Source organism: Aquarana catesbeiana, linkage group LG02 (assembly GCF_042186555.1).
Source record: "Aquarana catesbeiana isolate 2022-GZ linkage group LG02, ASM4218655v1, whole genome shotgun sequence".
Taxonomy (NCBI): Eukaryota; Metazoa; Chordata; class Amphibia; order Anura; family Ranidae; genus Aquarana; species Aquarana catesbeiana.
Genome location: NC_133325.1, coordinates 284235086 through 284252733, shown reverse-complemented (window position 1 = coordinate 284252733; position 17648 = coordinate 284235086). Strand labels below are relative to the sequence as shown.

General features: G+C 37.9%; 1 protein-coding gene across 1 annotated transcript in view; it reads left to right on the top strand.

Moving 5' to 3' along the window:
- The window catches only part of EFNB2 (ephrin B2), a 57400-nt gene extending 40587 nt beyond the window's left edge, over positions 1–16813 (top strand). The window contains exons 3-5 of the mRNA XM_073614468.1: positions 9250–9342; positions 10981–11094; positions 13167–16813. Of these exons, the coding sequence (XP_073470569.1) occupies positions 9250–9342; positions 10981–11094; positions 13167–13549 (590 nt within the window). The 3' untranslated portion in view covers positions 13550–16813. The remainder of the gene's footprint in view (positions 1–9249; positions 9343–10980; positions 11095–13166) is intronic.
- The last annotated feature ends 835 nt before the right edge of the window (positions 16814–17648 follow it).

Genomic DNA, 17648 nt, shown 5'->3' with positions numbered 1-17648 from the left:
CAAGGTTGGTGCGCCTTCTTCATTTTTTTCTCAGTTTGGTGTGTATTACTAGAGAGTTTTGGGTGCATGTGATCAGCACAGGGCCAATCAGCACTGCCCAGACAGAGGGTCGGGGGTAATGCAGCCTCATAGGACAGTCAGAGGAGAATTTATTTATTTATTTATTTATTTCGGGTACTTATATAGAGAATGAAAACTCCTCCTACAAGCTTGGTTTAACCAGATGCTGATGAAAAAAAATATTTAGCAGCTTATATTTACTAGAATAACAGCATTTCTGTGTATTGTGGGAGACCAGATATAGTGAATGCAGGCTCCTGGGTTTAGTAACACTTTAAGTTTGGACAAATGTTCTCCATGTCCCAGATTAATGACTCGGTAGGTAATGGAAACAGAATCAGAATGATGAGGTTAAGGAAGATACTTGGCCAGTACAAAGAGTGTAGTGCGTCAGAGAACAGTGGTAATGTAATGGGCAGGTGTGAGCTGCATACTAAAGGCTTTTTACCTTAATGCAGAGCATACATTAAAGAATATGTTAACCCAACATTTCATATTCCTGATATGTGCCTGCTGTACCATTTACTTGGGTACATGGAGAGCCGTCCCTGCCAGGAGAATATAATGATTACTGCTAGAGGCTATAGCCACTGACAATAATCGCATGCTAAAAATTTGACATGCTGGTTGTGCCCAAGTAGATTGATGGAATTGGGTATAATCAGCATACCCATAGATAGATCAAATCTTGGATGGTTCAGCAAGGACTGGCTCAGATTTGATCCATATATGGCCTGCCTAACTCAGCAGCCTTTTCCTGCTCCTTTACTATCTGCTTTGACTTTTGATATGCTTTAAGTAGCCAACGGCTGGAACATTTTTTGCAAATAGACAACACACATCAAGTATAAGTTTTCCCTATCAACATTCATGACTGTTTTCACTTTGGAGTCTTGCTTCTCCCATTACATTACTGATGTTCTGAACTCATTCTGTATGGTATAAATTAAGCTCAACTGGTAGGACTTCCTAAAGCAATATTAAAGTCTTGTTTTATATTTAAAAAAAAAAAACCAAACATGTTATACTTACCCACTTTGTGTAATAGTTTTGCACTTTGCACAGAGAAGCCCGAATCCTCCTCTTCTCGGGTCCCCTGCGGGTGATCCTTGTCCCTCCCTCCTGCCGGGTGCCCCCACAGCAAGCAGCTTGTGGGTTGGCTCCCGCTGCTGCCAAAAGCCAATCAGGAGTGCGGGTCCCCGGAGAGACAAGACTCTCCTGGACATTGCTGTATTTAAAGGGTGCTCAGATAAGTATTAGGTGGGGCTGGGGTGGGGGGCTGCTGCACAGAGAAGGTTTTTTACCTTCATGCATATAATGCATGAAGGTAAAAAACCTTGTTCCTTTACAACCACTTTAATAATTGCTACAAAATGTTTGCAGACCTGGCAATAAAGGCACAGAGAATCCAGCATAGAAGCCTTAGGAGATATAAAATAATTAGGTGGTTTTAATGTCCCAGCATTTCCCAAAATCTGTCGAGAGCTTTGACTGAATAGACCAGTTTCTATGCCTCTCTTCCCCTTCTACCAAGTAGGGAGTGAAAGTTTCCTAGTGATGTATATAGAAATAAAAATTACAAGTACAGCAGGCTGCACTCGATGGGCTGTATTGGTCACTAATTAAAAGGAAAAAAAAAAAAAAAGAATAAACAGACCCAAAATTCAATGATGTGTATTGTAAAGTCAGACAGACTTGCATGGACTTGCCACCAAAGGATTTTCTTTGATAAAAGAGCTGTGAGCGTCATAATCCCGTGAAGCGGACATTAGATCAAGTACAGCTTGCAATAAGGATTTCTTCTTATTAATGCTTGATTCCAAAGGCTTTTAGTATTTTTTTTCAATTTTTCTGAGCACAGTAGATTTTTTTTTTTTTTTGTACAGAGTCTAGAGATGTTTATTACACATGCTTTCTTCTTTTGCAAAGCCCAAACGGATATGACTGGGGGAATGAATATTCGTTTAACTAGGCTTTAAAACTCCCAGGTAATTCATCTCACACTATGATTAAATTACCGTAAAGCGTGAACAGAATGTAAGGCAAGACTATATTATAGGTAGACGGTAATTAGAAAACAGATTCTCCATCTGAATCCATCTACAATGCACCGGCCAAGCACAGGAGTGAAGGATAGCTTTTATTTATCTTTTTTTTTTTTTTTTTTCTTGCAGCCTACAGTGGAAGTATGTGTAGATGCAGAAAACCAGCCAGCTCACTCTTCTATCTGATTAGCTCAATGTTACTGTCTTGATAGGCCAAAATCAGCCAAGATCTATGCAGCAGCTTAGTCTCCTGGGAGGCAGCATAATAACGATCAAATGAAGACATATTAAAATGTAATATTACTTCCCTTCCATGGGGACCTTATAAAAAGCCATAGCCAGAAACAGATTGTGCCTGCTGCTTCTGTTTTAGCGGACGATTCAGTAGCTTTTCCTTTTGACTTAGCATTTCAGACTCTAAGCAAAATGGGCAGACATACAAATAAGTGGGCAGGCAAACCATGTCATATAATAATTACTTACCAAACAATTTAATGATCTGAGTAAGTAAGCATTAAAGTTACATACATACATTCAACTATATTCTGTATCTACTTCATGATTTAACTGTTAAGTATGATTTTTCATTTTCAGTGATTTTATTTATTAAGCTTATAACTAATACATGGTAGCATGGTAACATACAGATTTGTGAATAAAGCCTTCCAATAATAGCGGATAAATAGGGCTGTTTAGCTTCATCTAGGTGTTTGTATTCTTTCAAGCAAGGCCGGCCATAGTTTGAACCGTTAATGGGGAGGCTGAATGTACCAAGTTGAATCGATCAACTTGACTTAAATCAGTTGCAATCCAATTGGAATAATCTGATCTTTTTGTGGAATTAACAGCTGAACATATATCTTATAAAATGCATTTTGGCCCTGTAAGGTGGGGCCATATCTCTCACGCCTCCTAATTTTTATTGGGCAGTCCCCATTTTGAAACCCAAATATGGATGATTCCTAATAAAAGAAATTCAGTCTGATTAGAGAAGTGGGTGGTGGTTAGGGCTTAATCAAGGCTTCCAGTTACTTTACGGCACATATGGCGAATGTGGCCCGCCAGGCCATTTCATGTGGCCCTTGCACCTCTTTGCATGTGCGGCACCCCGCCCCCCCCCTCTCCCCCATCTCTGCCCCCAACTTGTCTCAGCAGTCGACAGCAGAGACAAGGACAGCACTTTCCCTACAGATCCTGCAGCCCCTTGTCTCCACCTCCCCTGGTCTCAGTATAGCTGACTCCAGCGATCCTTTGGTCCTTCTCCAGACCCTGAACTTCCTGTTTCCCAATTCTGCCCCCAGCTTCTTCCTGGTAGCAGCACAAGGCTAGAGGGTACACTGTGATGTAAGGGAGGGACACCTAGTCTTACAGATACAACCAGCCCTCTGATGGCAACCATAATGTTGATGTGGCCCACAATGCAGTCGAGTTTGACACCCCTGCTTTATGGCATTGCAGAATGTCATAAACTACTGCAGTGATTAAAGAGCAAATCCAGACAACATATAAACCAAATCAGGGCCTGCTTTTGATATCCAGCAAACACTGCAACAAAACAATTACCCATTTACCCTAGAGTTTGAGTTGGCTGGAAGGATGCAGTGGGTGTGTTCTTGAACTCATCTCCTGTATCAAGGATTCTCTGATCACTGATAAAAAGGGACTGGGTAGGACTTGGTACACTACAGCTATATTTAGATGAAAAAAACTATTGAGCAGTGGCACTGTACTCTGTCAGTAATTCAAATCAGTAATTCTGAGCTGTACATGAAAATAGTCTCCCAGTTTATTCAGTATTAATGTCATCAAGTGGTTTTTAAAAGGTTATCTCAATGAGAACATTCAACGTTACCTTTTATTAGAAAGTACTGGGATTAAGATGTGACATCTGATATTACTTGTGTTAATATTCACACTATGCTTTATAAATTAAAAATTCAGGGGCACTTTTTTTTTTCCAAGGACAACAAAGGCCTAGAGCAAATGATAAAATAATTGGAGCAAATGCTCTTAAAGTAGGAACAGCTTTCAGCCCGAGGCCATATAAATTGCACATTCCATTTTCAGCATTTTGCCTGTACTCTAAGGTTTTTTTGGCTATACCATTTGTAAAAACAAAGCATTTGCAATATTAATTCCCTTTTAAATGGCAGGAAATGAATGTTGTGATTTTATTATGGAGCCAAAAAGCCATCCATTGTAACTGGAGTATAAATCGGGCAAAGCTCGCTTTTAAAATGTACCATTATTAAAGCTTATTATTTTTGAGTGAAGCATAAAAAAAAAAAAGTGCAGCAAAATATCTGTTATTGGATTATTAATATGGCTGCTTTCAAGAGCCATTTCACTGTGATGTGTATCCTCACAGTATGTATGAGGGAAGCTGCTGCAGCACAAATGACTGGTTCATTTGTACTTTAAATGCTCTTTGTGATAAATGTTTAAGCCTTTAACAAACATCGGAATACAAAACATCTATTAACTATGCAGCAGATGATAATTTTAAATAAATTTTTAAGGGTTTAACAACTTAATATAATGTTGTTACATCGCTGTATACGCCTACATATTCCTATCCACATGCATTTTTTTTTTTTTTTTTTACATTTCAAATTACTTTGAGTCTAGCCACTCATTCCTAGACAGTGCATTTAGGGGCTAATTTACTATCTTTAGCCAACTTCCAATGCAAATACCAAATGAGTCTGGTAAAATGAAAAAAACAAACAAACAAAAAACTAATTTAAATTAAACCAACTCCAGCTTTAGATTGCCCCAAGGATTTTTAAGCCTGGGCTCACTGAAGTGGGTTGGATGATAACCAGCGCTGGATCACGGAGCAGGTAGGTGAGTGGGTCTGCTGAGTACAGCACCAGATAACACAAGAAAGACAATTTAGCTTCATTAAAAAAAGGAGGATATGGGCTTTAAAGGCAAAATTCACCTTTCACAAAAAAAAAAATTATAAATAATTGCTGGTAAAAAAAAAGTGCATTTGTTATTTTTTAATCTGCAGCCTGTATGGCATTGCACCTGCAATCAGTAGATCATGGGTGCAATGCCTGGATCCTGCAGCCTCTCACTACACTGTCTCTGATGTGGACAGACAGTTACTGAATGGCAGGAAAAATCAGTGGACTATGAGATTGCTCACCAGCACACTCATAGTTAATTGAGAGCTACAAGCCGGCCGACACTATTTGTAGTTTATTCATTCTGACTGCAGCTGCGGGGAGAAGATCCCCTGCCTGTTGTCACAGGAAGGGGGGGGGGTGCCAGGAGCTGGAACATGTTACATGTTCTATCCTAAATATGAGTGGAACGTGTAACATGTTCCAAAAGATGAAATCCTTTAAATCTGATTTAATATTTTGAGGTGAATACAGTTTCCTCTCCCACTTCAAAGATTTCTATTCTGTAATCTCCCCTAATTGCCAAGTAAATTTATGTCTGTGTCAAAGACCCACACTTCTGCACAGGTGTGAAAATGTCCATAGAGAGGCACGGGTTAGTAGGGTACAGCCTTGGTTTGAGAAAGCTGCAGGGGCCAAAGCGGGTTGAAAAAAGAGAATGTTTTAATACTGGCCAGCCTCTTCCAGGCAGGTTTAAATCCTACCCCTAGCCTGGTCTTCATGTGGGTCATATCAGACGTTTCACAGTTGTCTTTTGAATGTAGACAGAGATTTAAATGATAAAAATGGCACAAACTGAAAAGCAACCTTTGAGCATTGTATCAAATTTAAACATTCAGTTAGTCTGTTTTATCGGGATAATTATAACATAAAGTGAAAATGTCTCGATTTTAAAGATGGTTGCCTGCCAACTGTTCTCCCTAGTTGTTTCTATGGTGATGTTTTGCTATTGCTTTTAGAGGGTTTGGTTTAAATGTCATTGTCATCTGCTTAGAATACAAAATGGCCACAGAGAATACCCCTTCAATATCAGAAAGGCCTTCTAGTCATTTCATGTGTTTGCTTAATAAAAAGCCTTTATTGTGCTTTGAATAGGATGCAACAGAATTCATCCAAATTGCTGGTGTTCTGTGTTTCCCTATAGAGGTTGTTACAAGTAGTCAGTTTTAATTAAGGATGTAATGTGGTTTTGGCCTTTCGCTTTGCTACCAGATAACGCTTCATTTTGAAGATGAGCCTTGCTGAGCCCAAAGCTAATTTAGGAACCTCAAGGAGCTTATGCAGAAAGAGTGTGACATGCAAAAATTATGTGACACAACTGCCATCATCAAACAGTGTTAAAAGATAAACTAACTTTTTTATAATAAAATGTACCATGATCTTAATAATAATTAGAATAATGAAATCATTTTATGTGAACTGTGGTTTTCTAGCTCCTTAGTAAAGCATGCCTCCCAATAAAGAATTGTAGCTTTGAGACAGATTTATGTTGGCATTCTATTATGTGAAGATTCTAGTCTGAATTAGATCCTGACGCTTCTATAATCAGCCTACTCTATGCTCTATTTTGTTTGAGACTGTTGTTCCAGATTAACCCTTCCATGGCACATGTTTTTTAACCATGAATTTATAATGTATGTGTCCAGTAAGGCTGGGTTCACACTGCCGTGCGGAGCGACTCGTAGCAGGGGTACGGTGCGTCCCTGTTCAACGCTTCAGGTCCGATTTCAGTCTAAATTTTTGGCTGAATTTGGACCAGAAACTGAGCAGAAGACGCACAGGACTCCTGTGCAATTCTCTCCAGCTGGAGCTGCATCCAATTCGAAACAGTGTGAACCCAGCCGGTAGTCATTGGTAATGTGCTAAGTACAGTATCCTGCATGGAACAATCAGCTTTTAGCTCAGATTGTCTATGGGTTACCAGACTGTACAGTTGCTCTTTGCCTTATTAAATAAAGCTGGACTCAGATAGAAAGATGTCACTTAAGGGCAGTGAGACATCTGCTGTAAAACCGTTGTGAGTGATAACGTGTTCTTCTGACAGTCAGAAACACTCTTTATCACCCTCTAGGGAAGCTCCACATGGCCTGAACCTCTGCCAGTCATCACTGTTGAATTGGACCTTGTATAGCCATCCAAAGCCCAGCAGTGTTAAAAATTATACATTATTGTCACCTTGATAGCGGATTCAAGAATTTGTGAATGTATTTGTGGCTGTTTAAGGATAGGCTTTCTACAGTTTTGTTATAATAAAGTAAAAAAAGAAAAACAAAAAGAAAACTGATTGAGCTAAGCACGAGTTTAGCTTCTACTTTCTCTACACTTATTTCTCCTCTATCTTACTTGCCTGTACATTGGCAAATAGGTCGTAAAAAAACACTTTTATCACAGACACATTTGATTTATGTCTAGGGCTGCTGCTTGCTATTGATTTTTGTTTCCACTAAAAAAAAAAAAGAAAAAACTATGTCTCCATTATTTTGTGAGGCTTGTGTTCTAGTGTCATGCTGTCAGATGTACTCATAGATTAGATTACTATTGGTTTTTTGTTTTTTTTTGCTTAAAGAAGGGTTTGGAATAAAAATAGGTTTGATGACATAAAATACCAGTGTGCAGTTTATAGAAAGCTGCAGAATCCTATAGGTAGATCTAGTTTCTTTGTTTTTTTACATGTATATTTAACAGATCGACATAAAGTCAATATTCTTATCAATGTATATTATTATTTAAAAAATCTCATATTTATGTATATTTTGTAAATTACATATGCACATGGGAGCTACTGCATTTGTTTATAAAATGCATGTGTTCTACTTTGTGCTCTACACTATACTGGGATTGTGCATTACTACTCCCTCTCACATTATGAGCCCATGGCTTTGCCAACCCAACTGAAAGGCACTTATGCTGCCGATAGTTTTTCTCAACAGGGAGCAGGGAGGCAGAGTGACTGCACTGAATAATATCGTGCCTCAAATACTGGTTTATCCTCAGATCTCTATTTGTATGCAATAATTAAAATAAAGAACTAGTATGCAAAAACGTGAAGGGGAAATCAATAATTACTGCAGTAATTCAAAATATGTGATAATGTACTATAATCCCCCATTTAACAAAGACAATGCAGAATACATTTAGGGAAGTGAAATAGAGATTTATGGGTATTGTGAGATGCAGCAAGCTGCTTACAATAGATGGATGGGTGGTACAATGGTGTTGAACTCATACAATGGCGTAACACAAGTATCTAGGACAATTAGTGGATGCAGATTAAGCTTTTTCCTTTAGTACCAGGGTATTGTGAGTGACAAAATACAAGTCAGAGCTCTATTCATGAACAGTCCTTAAATAGACAATGCAATGATCTGTGCTAAGAAAGAGATCTATAACTCAAGGTAACTCTCTAATATGGAAGGAAAACTACATTTCTATTTCAATATCTGTGCACACAGGGAGTCCTTGCCTTGTTGTGTTTGGGGCTTCCTAAATGATGTATTCAGAAGTTAGCATGACTTTATAACTCCAACATTTTGCTTCAAATATTGATAGCATGAAAAAGTTTGGAAACTCCATAAAGTCTTTATTGGTGCCTGTGTTTCCCCACTAGAAAGATTTCCTCTCACTTCCTATGTCCAGGATAGAAGGTGAGCTGAAGCTTCTCCAAATGAGGGCAAAGACAGCAATAAAATAATTGTAGTTGTAGGGTAAATTAGAAACCTCTCACTGTTGTCAAAGACCTAGTCATTGACCATTTATGGTCCATATCATATCATGGCAACCTTGCTCTGGCCCAACAATTTTTGGCAAAGTGCATACCTTAAAAATGTAAATGTTAGCCACCATCTTTGATTTCTGAAAGTCCTTACAAGAACAATGAATCCTTGTACTGACTCATGAACCTGCTGCACAGTGTTAATGAAATATTGTGAGACTTGAGTTGACAAGAAGAAGGTTACTATTGTTAATGGTAACAATTAACTGATACACTATACCATTCCTGTAATTTCCTGAACATATTTATACAATGAAATAAATGGCTTAAACATGGGAAAATTATTCTAAATCAGAAAACCTCAGGAGGCACCTTCAAAGCCCTTAGATTAGAATTTACAGTGTTTATAGAACTGGACTCAAATGGGGTCATAAGTCACCAGTGGTATTGTTAGTGTGCTGTTAAAAATGTATTTATATATTGGTTTTAATTATTGATTTTTTTAAATCTTATTCAACAGCTACATCCAATGGCTCAAGAGAGGGTTTGGATAACCAGGAAGGGGGAGTGTGTGTTACTAAAGCCATGAAGATCCTTATGAAAGTCGCTCAAGGTAAGGACTAATGTAAAGCTTTGCTCTGTCTCCCAAGCAGATCAGTATTACCAGTTTTGAGCAGAAACATGCAGATAATAAGTGCAATACAGTTCTGCTTATTTACTGGTAAGTAAACTTCCCCATGACAGAGTTATTGCTCTACCTATAAAAATGGTCTGTGGAAGCAGTTACGCAGCCATTGTGCACTTGTTACCTACATATTTTGACTTTCTGTAATGTTGGACAATCAACAGACATTGACCAGAAACAAGAAAAATAAACAGCTGCCTGTATAGTTGGCCAGTGCTTGGGCACTTCAATCTCCATCATGTTTAGTAAAGTGGACTTTGGTTGCAAAGTTGATTTTTCATAATGGCAAAGCACCTGTTTAATTCAGTTGATTCAAGTTACTTTTTGCAAGGAGTAATGTATCCTCTATAGAAAAAAATTAGTGCTTCGCCTCTGATATATAACTTTTCCTCTGTAAAGAGTGTATGGCATCTGATTCCAAGCTTTTAACATTCCACACAAATTGTAATCAATTTGCTAATGCTTTAAAAGTTTTATTTATTCAAAAGGTTAGGCTAAGACAAATTTTCAATTGTCTTTTATTTTTTGTATTTAGTTGTGCTATAAAGTTTACCAAAATACAAGGTGCCTAATTTTTACCTTAAAGTGATTGTAAAGTCTTGTTTTTTTTTCTTTAATAATAATAAACTAAATAAATAAATAAAAATACTTACCTGCCATGTGCAGCCTAGATCCTCTTCTTCTCAGGTCCCTCTTCGGCTCTCCTGGCACCTCCCTCCTGTCGCGTGCCTCCACAGCAAGCAGCTTGCTATGGGGGCAGCCGAGCTGCAGCTCCGTGTATCCATTTAAACACAGAGCTGCGACCCACCCTGCCCCCTTTCTCTCCTCATTGGCTGACTGACTTTGATTGACAGCAACAGGAGCCAATGGCACCGCGCTGCTGTTTCAACCAATGAGGAGGGGAGTCTTGAGCAGCTGAGACAATCCTACATCGCTGGATAGAGATGAGGATTAGGTAAGGGGGCTGCTGCACACAGGTTTTTTATCTTAAGGCATAGAATGCCTTAAGATAAAAAAACCTTCTGCCTTTACAACCACTTTAAGTCTACTTTCAAATTTATATTGCACATTGTGTGCCTTGTAGTTCTTCCTGGATTGATCTAAGCAGAATCAATTGTCTATAGAATCAATATTTGTCAAAGAATAACTCACAACCACTTTGTGAATGCACATTATTTATTATACAAGCTATTCAAGATTCCTTGAGCCCACATGTATAGATTACTTAGTGTGTGTCAGGAATGAATAATATTTCTAATTAGAACTTGGTTTAGTAGTCAATCAACTCACTCTGCTAAATTGAAATGTCATTTGCAGAGCTTTGCTTGCCAACTGTGAGAATCCCTATAGTTTCTGCAGATGGTTTTACAGTCTAAGTGTCTAAAATAGCTTGCATTCTGTGCTTTCTTAAAGAAAAAGAAAATCACTCCCAACTAAACTCGTACACAGTGGATTTCCTTTTTGTCACCTTCTAGTCTTGTGTTATTTCATACAATATCTTTAGACAGCATATCATATGTTGTTTCTTCTTCAATGTAATGATGATTTTGTTATATTCTTGTGTAGATCCTAACTCTCCGGGTACTAGTCAAGATGCAAACCCAACAAGACGCCCAAATCAAGAGTCTGGTACCAACGGAAAGAGCTCTACCACTAGTCCATTTGTCAATGGTCCTGAAGGTATACATCTTTTTTATATTATAAATATTTTATAAATGTGTTTTTCCAGACAGAGATTGCATGCAGTCCCAAATCAGCAAGTCTGCTCTCAAGTCTCTTAAAATATCTATTACATTGCAGAAGCCTGTACAAATCAAGATAGATATTTTATTATGTACTGTATTGGCTTCCTATGAAGGCGTGGTAAAGCATTACATCACATACCTGCTCTTCCATTTCCGCCATGGAATAGGCATATTTATAACAGCCTGGTATTTATAGGTCAGCATCTAAGGGGTATTTTTGTGTTAGGCCCCTTTCATACGAGAGATCCGATGAGGTCCAGCTGTCGGTTTTCAGACAGACCCTATCGGATCCTCAGTTTTCCTCTATGGGGATGTAAATGAACTGGCTGTCCGTTTACACCCAGCTACCTCCGGACAAATCCGGCAAAAAAAAAAAAAAAAAAAAAAGGGAAGAGGATCTGTTCCCCTCTGTATGGCCGGATCCGAGGGCAGTCGGGTGAATATGGACAGCCAGTCCGTTTTCATCCAGCTGCTTATAGAGCAGAGTGGTCTGTCATCCACCGCTCAGCTCAGCAGGAGATCAGTGAACAGATCCCCTGCTGAGCAAAACTGGATCTGGCCCATGGGAAAAGGGCCTTAAGCCTAGTACACACCATTAGTTTTTTTTTTTGTTTTGTTTTCATTTAACCTAGCGGGCTGAACGGAAAAAACGGTTGGAGCCGATGTACTAACAATCCAATGTTATTATACCGATCTCCCCCCATCTGAGCTGTTGTGTTCTGACAAGGGGACAGGGGGCAGGCCCCCCATCAGAACACTCCGATCAGCATTTGCAGCCATGCAGTTTTCCAGCATACATGTCTGAATAGCCGGCTTCTGTCAGACCGGATGCCATGCAAACGGGCCGAATGTCGGCTGGTTTCTATTGAACCTGCTGATGTCGCCCGACATTCGGCCAGTGTGCTAAGCTTTAGGCTGCTGTTTGTTTCATGTTATTAGAAAACTATTGTTAGCCACTTGTAAAATGCCCTTGGTGATATATTTTGAAGTAGTGGGGGGGTGACTAGTCATCTTCATGATATCCTGGTCTAAGAATTAAAAAAATCAGTATGGGAGGTTTATAGGTGGTATATGACAGTGAGTAGTTAACTTTTGTTCACCGATGGAAACCTAAAAATGTTAGATAATATAGCTTGTAGAGGTTAGGTGTCAAGCCTTTTGTAAATATGTGTTGCATATCCTATGGCATGACTTTCTGATGTGAGAATTGGGAGGAGTTCCATGCCATGTGTTCATCCATAATGGCCCCTATTGTGCTTATTATGCTCTTTATACTTATTATTCTAATTAATTCATAATGTGCTGAAAGAGCAGAATATCAGACTGTTCCAATGTGACACTTTTTACTGCACACCAGATGTGCAGTCATTTGTTTAGTTAATTGTGTATTACATAAGCTGAATCATTAATATTTCTACCACGGTGCCCAAATTAACTTTGGTTTTCATGAGTGCAGATAGATTCTTATTCAACACTGATAAGTACATGAAATTACATTACAACCGTTTGCATCGACGAGCAATATAACTGGTATCATAATAAGGGAACATGGCTGCAGTTCCCGCAGGCACTAAATAGGTTAATCAGCATTTGCTGGGAAACACAATAGGATATGCTTTGTACAGTTATGACAATTCTTATGGGAATTGCTGTTCCGTACAAGTGTAACAGGACATCCAGCAATTGCTCTGAGAAGAGGCGTATACAAAGGCATCGCTGTCTTTGTTGATGGATGTCCATAACAGAAACAATGTGGATGAACTTCTGCATGAAAGTAAGCTTATGAGACACAAAGTCTTGTTTAATATTGATCGTGTATTCCCTGTGTTTGCATTTAGCTATCTAAGAGGGTAATTGCTTTGTCAAAGTTCAGCTGCGAGCCAGTTCATTTTGTATGCTCTACCGAGAATTTAAAATGTTAAACCTGGCCAAATAAAATAGCAGCTAGGTTAAGATTACATTACGTTAAGATGTACATTTGCTGAATGCTCTTTTTTCTTCTTCTAGGGTCTAGTACAAATGGAAAAAATGCTGGACACACAAGTATCATTGGATCTGAGGTGGCCTTATTTGCAGGGATTGCTTCAGGGTGCATCATCTTCATCGTCATCATCATCACTCTAGTGGTGCTTTTGTTGAAATACAGAAGACGACACAGAAAGCATTCACCCCAGCACACGACAACATTGTCTCTTAGTACATTAGCCACACCAAAGCGTAGTGGCAATAACAATGGTTCAGAACCAAGTGACATTATCATCCCTTTAAGGACTGCAGACAGTGTCTTCTGCCCACATTATGAAAAAGTCAGTGGGGATTATGGACATCCTGTTTACATTGTGCAAGAGATGCCACCACAAAGTCCAGCAAACATCTACTACAAGGTCTGAGGCATTCAGTGGTACCTTTTGACAATAGTATGGACAGTTCAAAGTCCGTTGCTTCCTGATGGGGTTTTTTAGTGATTCCTTATGCATTAATATGGACTTGCATTGGGGACCAGGCACAAGGGAAAACCTTCCTTCAGAGAAAGCCTCTTTAAGCTGCGCAGTTTATGGGATCCGATGGTTCCTCTGAAAAGTGTTCACTGCAAGCTGGAAGACTTTCATATATGCCCATTCTGATATCTATGCCCTGGTCATGTTCACCCTCTAAGCCATGAGCTTCAGGCATCCAAGCATATTCAAAAGCCAGGTTAACATGGACAGATTCAAGGACATTACTCATCTTAGGCATTTTAAATATGCTCTAGATTATTTATCTTGAAATGCAATCTTCTGATTTAATATCGACTAGCTTTCTTAATGCATACTGGATTTGTCAGTAAATGTTTGTGTCTAGGACTTTAGAAAAAAACACAGATATCTGCATTTTCTAAAATTTAGTCCATCACTGTTTCATTTTCATCCGTTGTCTAGGGTTGCTCTATCCTTCACATAAGATTTCTTTTCACTCCACCTCCCTTATCACTAATGGAACATTAACCTTTGTAGACTCTTGTTCCATCCATTTCTACCGCAGTCACACACGAATGGGTAATATATTATGGAAATTGTATTTGCTAATACAGAGCCTTCCAGCAAGAAGTTAAACTGTCAGCAAGTCCAGTAGTCCACAGGCTAAACTGCTGAATGCAGTTAAATTCTATTGCCTCTGAAATAATGCATAGGACAGAAATTGACATCGACAGCAAAGCACTTTGATATCTTATGAAATGCAGTGGAGTAAGACTGTAGCTGAAGGAGTATGGACTATCCAGTAATGGTGTGTGACACACTTTGCGCATTCTTAGAAAAGAGCATAAGCAGGTAGGGAAGGACAATGGCAAGTTGTTACGAGGCAAGACTGTTGGAGATAAAGGCAATAAGAACAAGTTTTATGAAACTCCTAGTCTGTTGTGACTGAAATATATAAGCAGACTCAGGTGCTACACTGACCATATTATTCCTCAGATAGAGAAAGCTTTCAAAATAATAGCAGGAAGCCAAAACTGACCTCTGAGTTCTAGAACCAAAGGTCAAAGTAGAGCATATGTTCAACATACCCGCTAAAAAAACGAAATATTATTATTTTTTTCCTACACTGATATGTTTCGTTAGAGAAAGCCATTTTATCTGGCACTCATTAAATAAATCATTGGACACTTTTGCTTTGTGGTCATGCTGTCCCAAGGGAGTGCCGTGTAGGAATCGCCGTTGACATGGAAGTTCGCTGGTGCTCTGTTTCAAAGTAAAAGCACATATGGCAAACATTTTACAGTTCTTAGGTATAAAATAAATTATTAGTACGGAGAGCAGGAAAGAATTAAAAAAAAACGTATTTAATAGGTGTATAGCACACAGGGGATATATAGTAAAAAAAATAAAAGATTTTACTAATATATAATTTAATATTGCACAGCCTGCCCCACCAGAAGATGTGAAATCCATTTTTGCAACAGCTAAAAAGGCTTAACTGTTGGCGTTAGAGAGCAGAATTAGACGTTGCTTCTGGTGGGAGAAAACAACATTATTCCAAAAATAACAATAATGAGAAAAAGGAAAAATAACAAAGCCCTCTAAAGGCGTCTCACACAAGAGCAGACTAGGAAGTTCAAGCCCAAAAGCAGGAAATCAGTGTTACTGCATCATAAGTGTAACAAAGATGAGAAAATGTGTTGTCAGTCATTTTCTGCATTCGAATTTCCTTTTTGCCTTAATGCAAAAATGTTACACTAGACTTCAGCAGGTTACAGAACGCAATACCTATTTTTTTCTTTGTTATTTTTCTCTTATGTCTTTTTTTTCTTCTACCTTCTTTCCTTTTTTTTTTTTTTTTTCTCTTTTTTTTTTCTTCCTACATTTATGTGCTATGCAAAACAGATATCATCAACACAGTTCTGTTTCTATGGTAACACTTTGCTCTCTGAAATGGAAAGAAAAAAAAAAAATTAGTAGCAGCGATTTAAGGTTCTTGAATCTCTAAGGAGCACCTGCAACAATGAACTGTCACCAGACTGATTGCTCTCCTTATTTTTTTTCTTGAACCTGATTATTAGGTTGGCATTAAGGAAGAGATGTGTGGTCAGTAATAAAAAAAATAAATAAAAAGTAGGGTGGCATTTATTTAACAGTTGCATAATACAGTTTTTTTATATTTTTGTATGATGCACATATTTACTCTGCACCCTGAAATAATGGTATACTAAGCTGGCAGTAATCGCCTTTTCTTTGCCACAGTATGCCATCCTCTGTGCTATTGACAGTCAATCAAGTGATTTTTTTTTTCCTTTTTTGTTTAACATCTTTTGGCCATCTCCTTTAGATTAAAGCTGTGAAAATCTTGCTAACAGATGCAACAACCTGCAAATAGTGTCAGCCTTTTACTTTTATGTCTGTTTTGTGTCTGACGCCGAATGACAATCTTCAAACTGTTCCCTTTTGTTTAGAAGTTGGTTCAGGTTTGGAACATTTTTTTCTGTAAATGCCTTGCTTGTGAGATCACGTGATCCTTAGTCACCCGACTTAGGAATTTGCACCATTATGTCAAAGTGAAGCTGTAAATATGTTGAGAACTGTATCTGGATTTGGGGTGTGTCCGTAGCCTTATTCACCTTTTTAAATATTCATATAGAAAATTACACATGTAAAAAAAAAAAAAAAAAAAAAAAAAGACAGAAATGGATTTTCTTAACCAGATTGTGTACATAAAGCAATGTTGGATTTTTTTTTACAAAGTCTAAGCAAAATGTTTTGTATAAAATTGAATTTTTGCTATGTATTTAGCTACCGCTTGTTTAAAGGCAGTGTCATTTCCCTTTGCACTGTAATGAGGAAGAAAAGGTTAAAAAAAAAAGGTTGCCAAATTGCTGCATATATGTGCCGTAATTGTGTACCATGAATATTTATTTAAAATAATTTTTGTCCAATTTTGTAAGTAACACAGTATTATGCCTGAGTTTATAAATATTTGTTTCCTTTTTTTTTTTTTTTTTTTTTTTTTTTTAAAGAAACAAAATAGCCTTTTCCTAGGTTTACAATTTTTGCTTTAGTTTCACATTGTATTTAGCCCTTCAACCTGTTCCTTACCAGACAACAAAGCTCTGAAATTTCACATTCCACGTTTGTTTCAAACTGAATTTGTTCTTAAAAAATAAAATATTTTTTCCTATGGAATGTGCTGTATCTTTAGATTTATTAGCCTTTTCCTATGCTATTCCAATAATACATATCCTGTTCAAAAATGGTAAAGTTATTGATTTTGTCATTAAGTACTTGCCTTAGATGCACTATAACATAGTCTACCACTAGCATTAAACTACATTTTGAAAAACTGAGAAAGCTGTGACATGGTAAATGTAAATCTATTCATGGTAGCACTATAAAATCACATATCTGCATACATTTCATAAACAGAGTTGTACAGCTATAAGGAGATTATAGATTTTACAAACCACTGGGTCTTGCCAGTACATGATAACCCTGTAGTGTTTAATGGCTATTTTACAAACCCTATGAACCCGCCCTCCGGATATTATCTTAGTTCTCTGATCCAGAAGGTTAATGGGTAAATGTACCACAATTAAATTAAGCTGAAGCCTATGGAGTTGTTATCATTCACAAACTTACAAAACTGCCCTTGAGGTTATATAAAAAGACAGCTTTATTGTTATGTGGAAATAGTTTCTAAAGGTAGATTTCAAAATGAGGCCAGATAACTAAGTGCCACCAAGTACCTTGTTTATGGTCAATGGATTCATGTAATTTTTGTCATTGATTTTCACTGTTTGATCAGCATAGAAAGGGGATTCAAATTTAGGGTCAATTTACTTGCAAACATATTTCATGGACCTCCTGGTGCTCACTGACTGCTACCTGGATCCTGACTAGTTGCTTCTGGATCCGGACTGTATTTCCATTAGAATATATGCTTTCAAAAATATTGTTCTGATGATATAGGCATCTTAAAGTTTAACCTCTAGGCTGCGACAGTACATAAATAAGTGGGCCT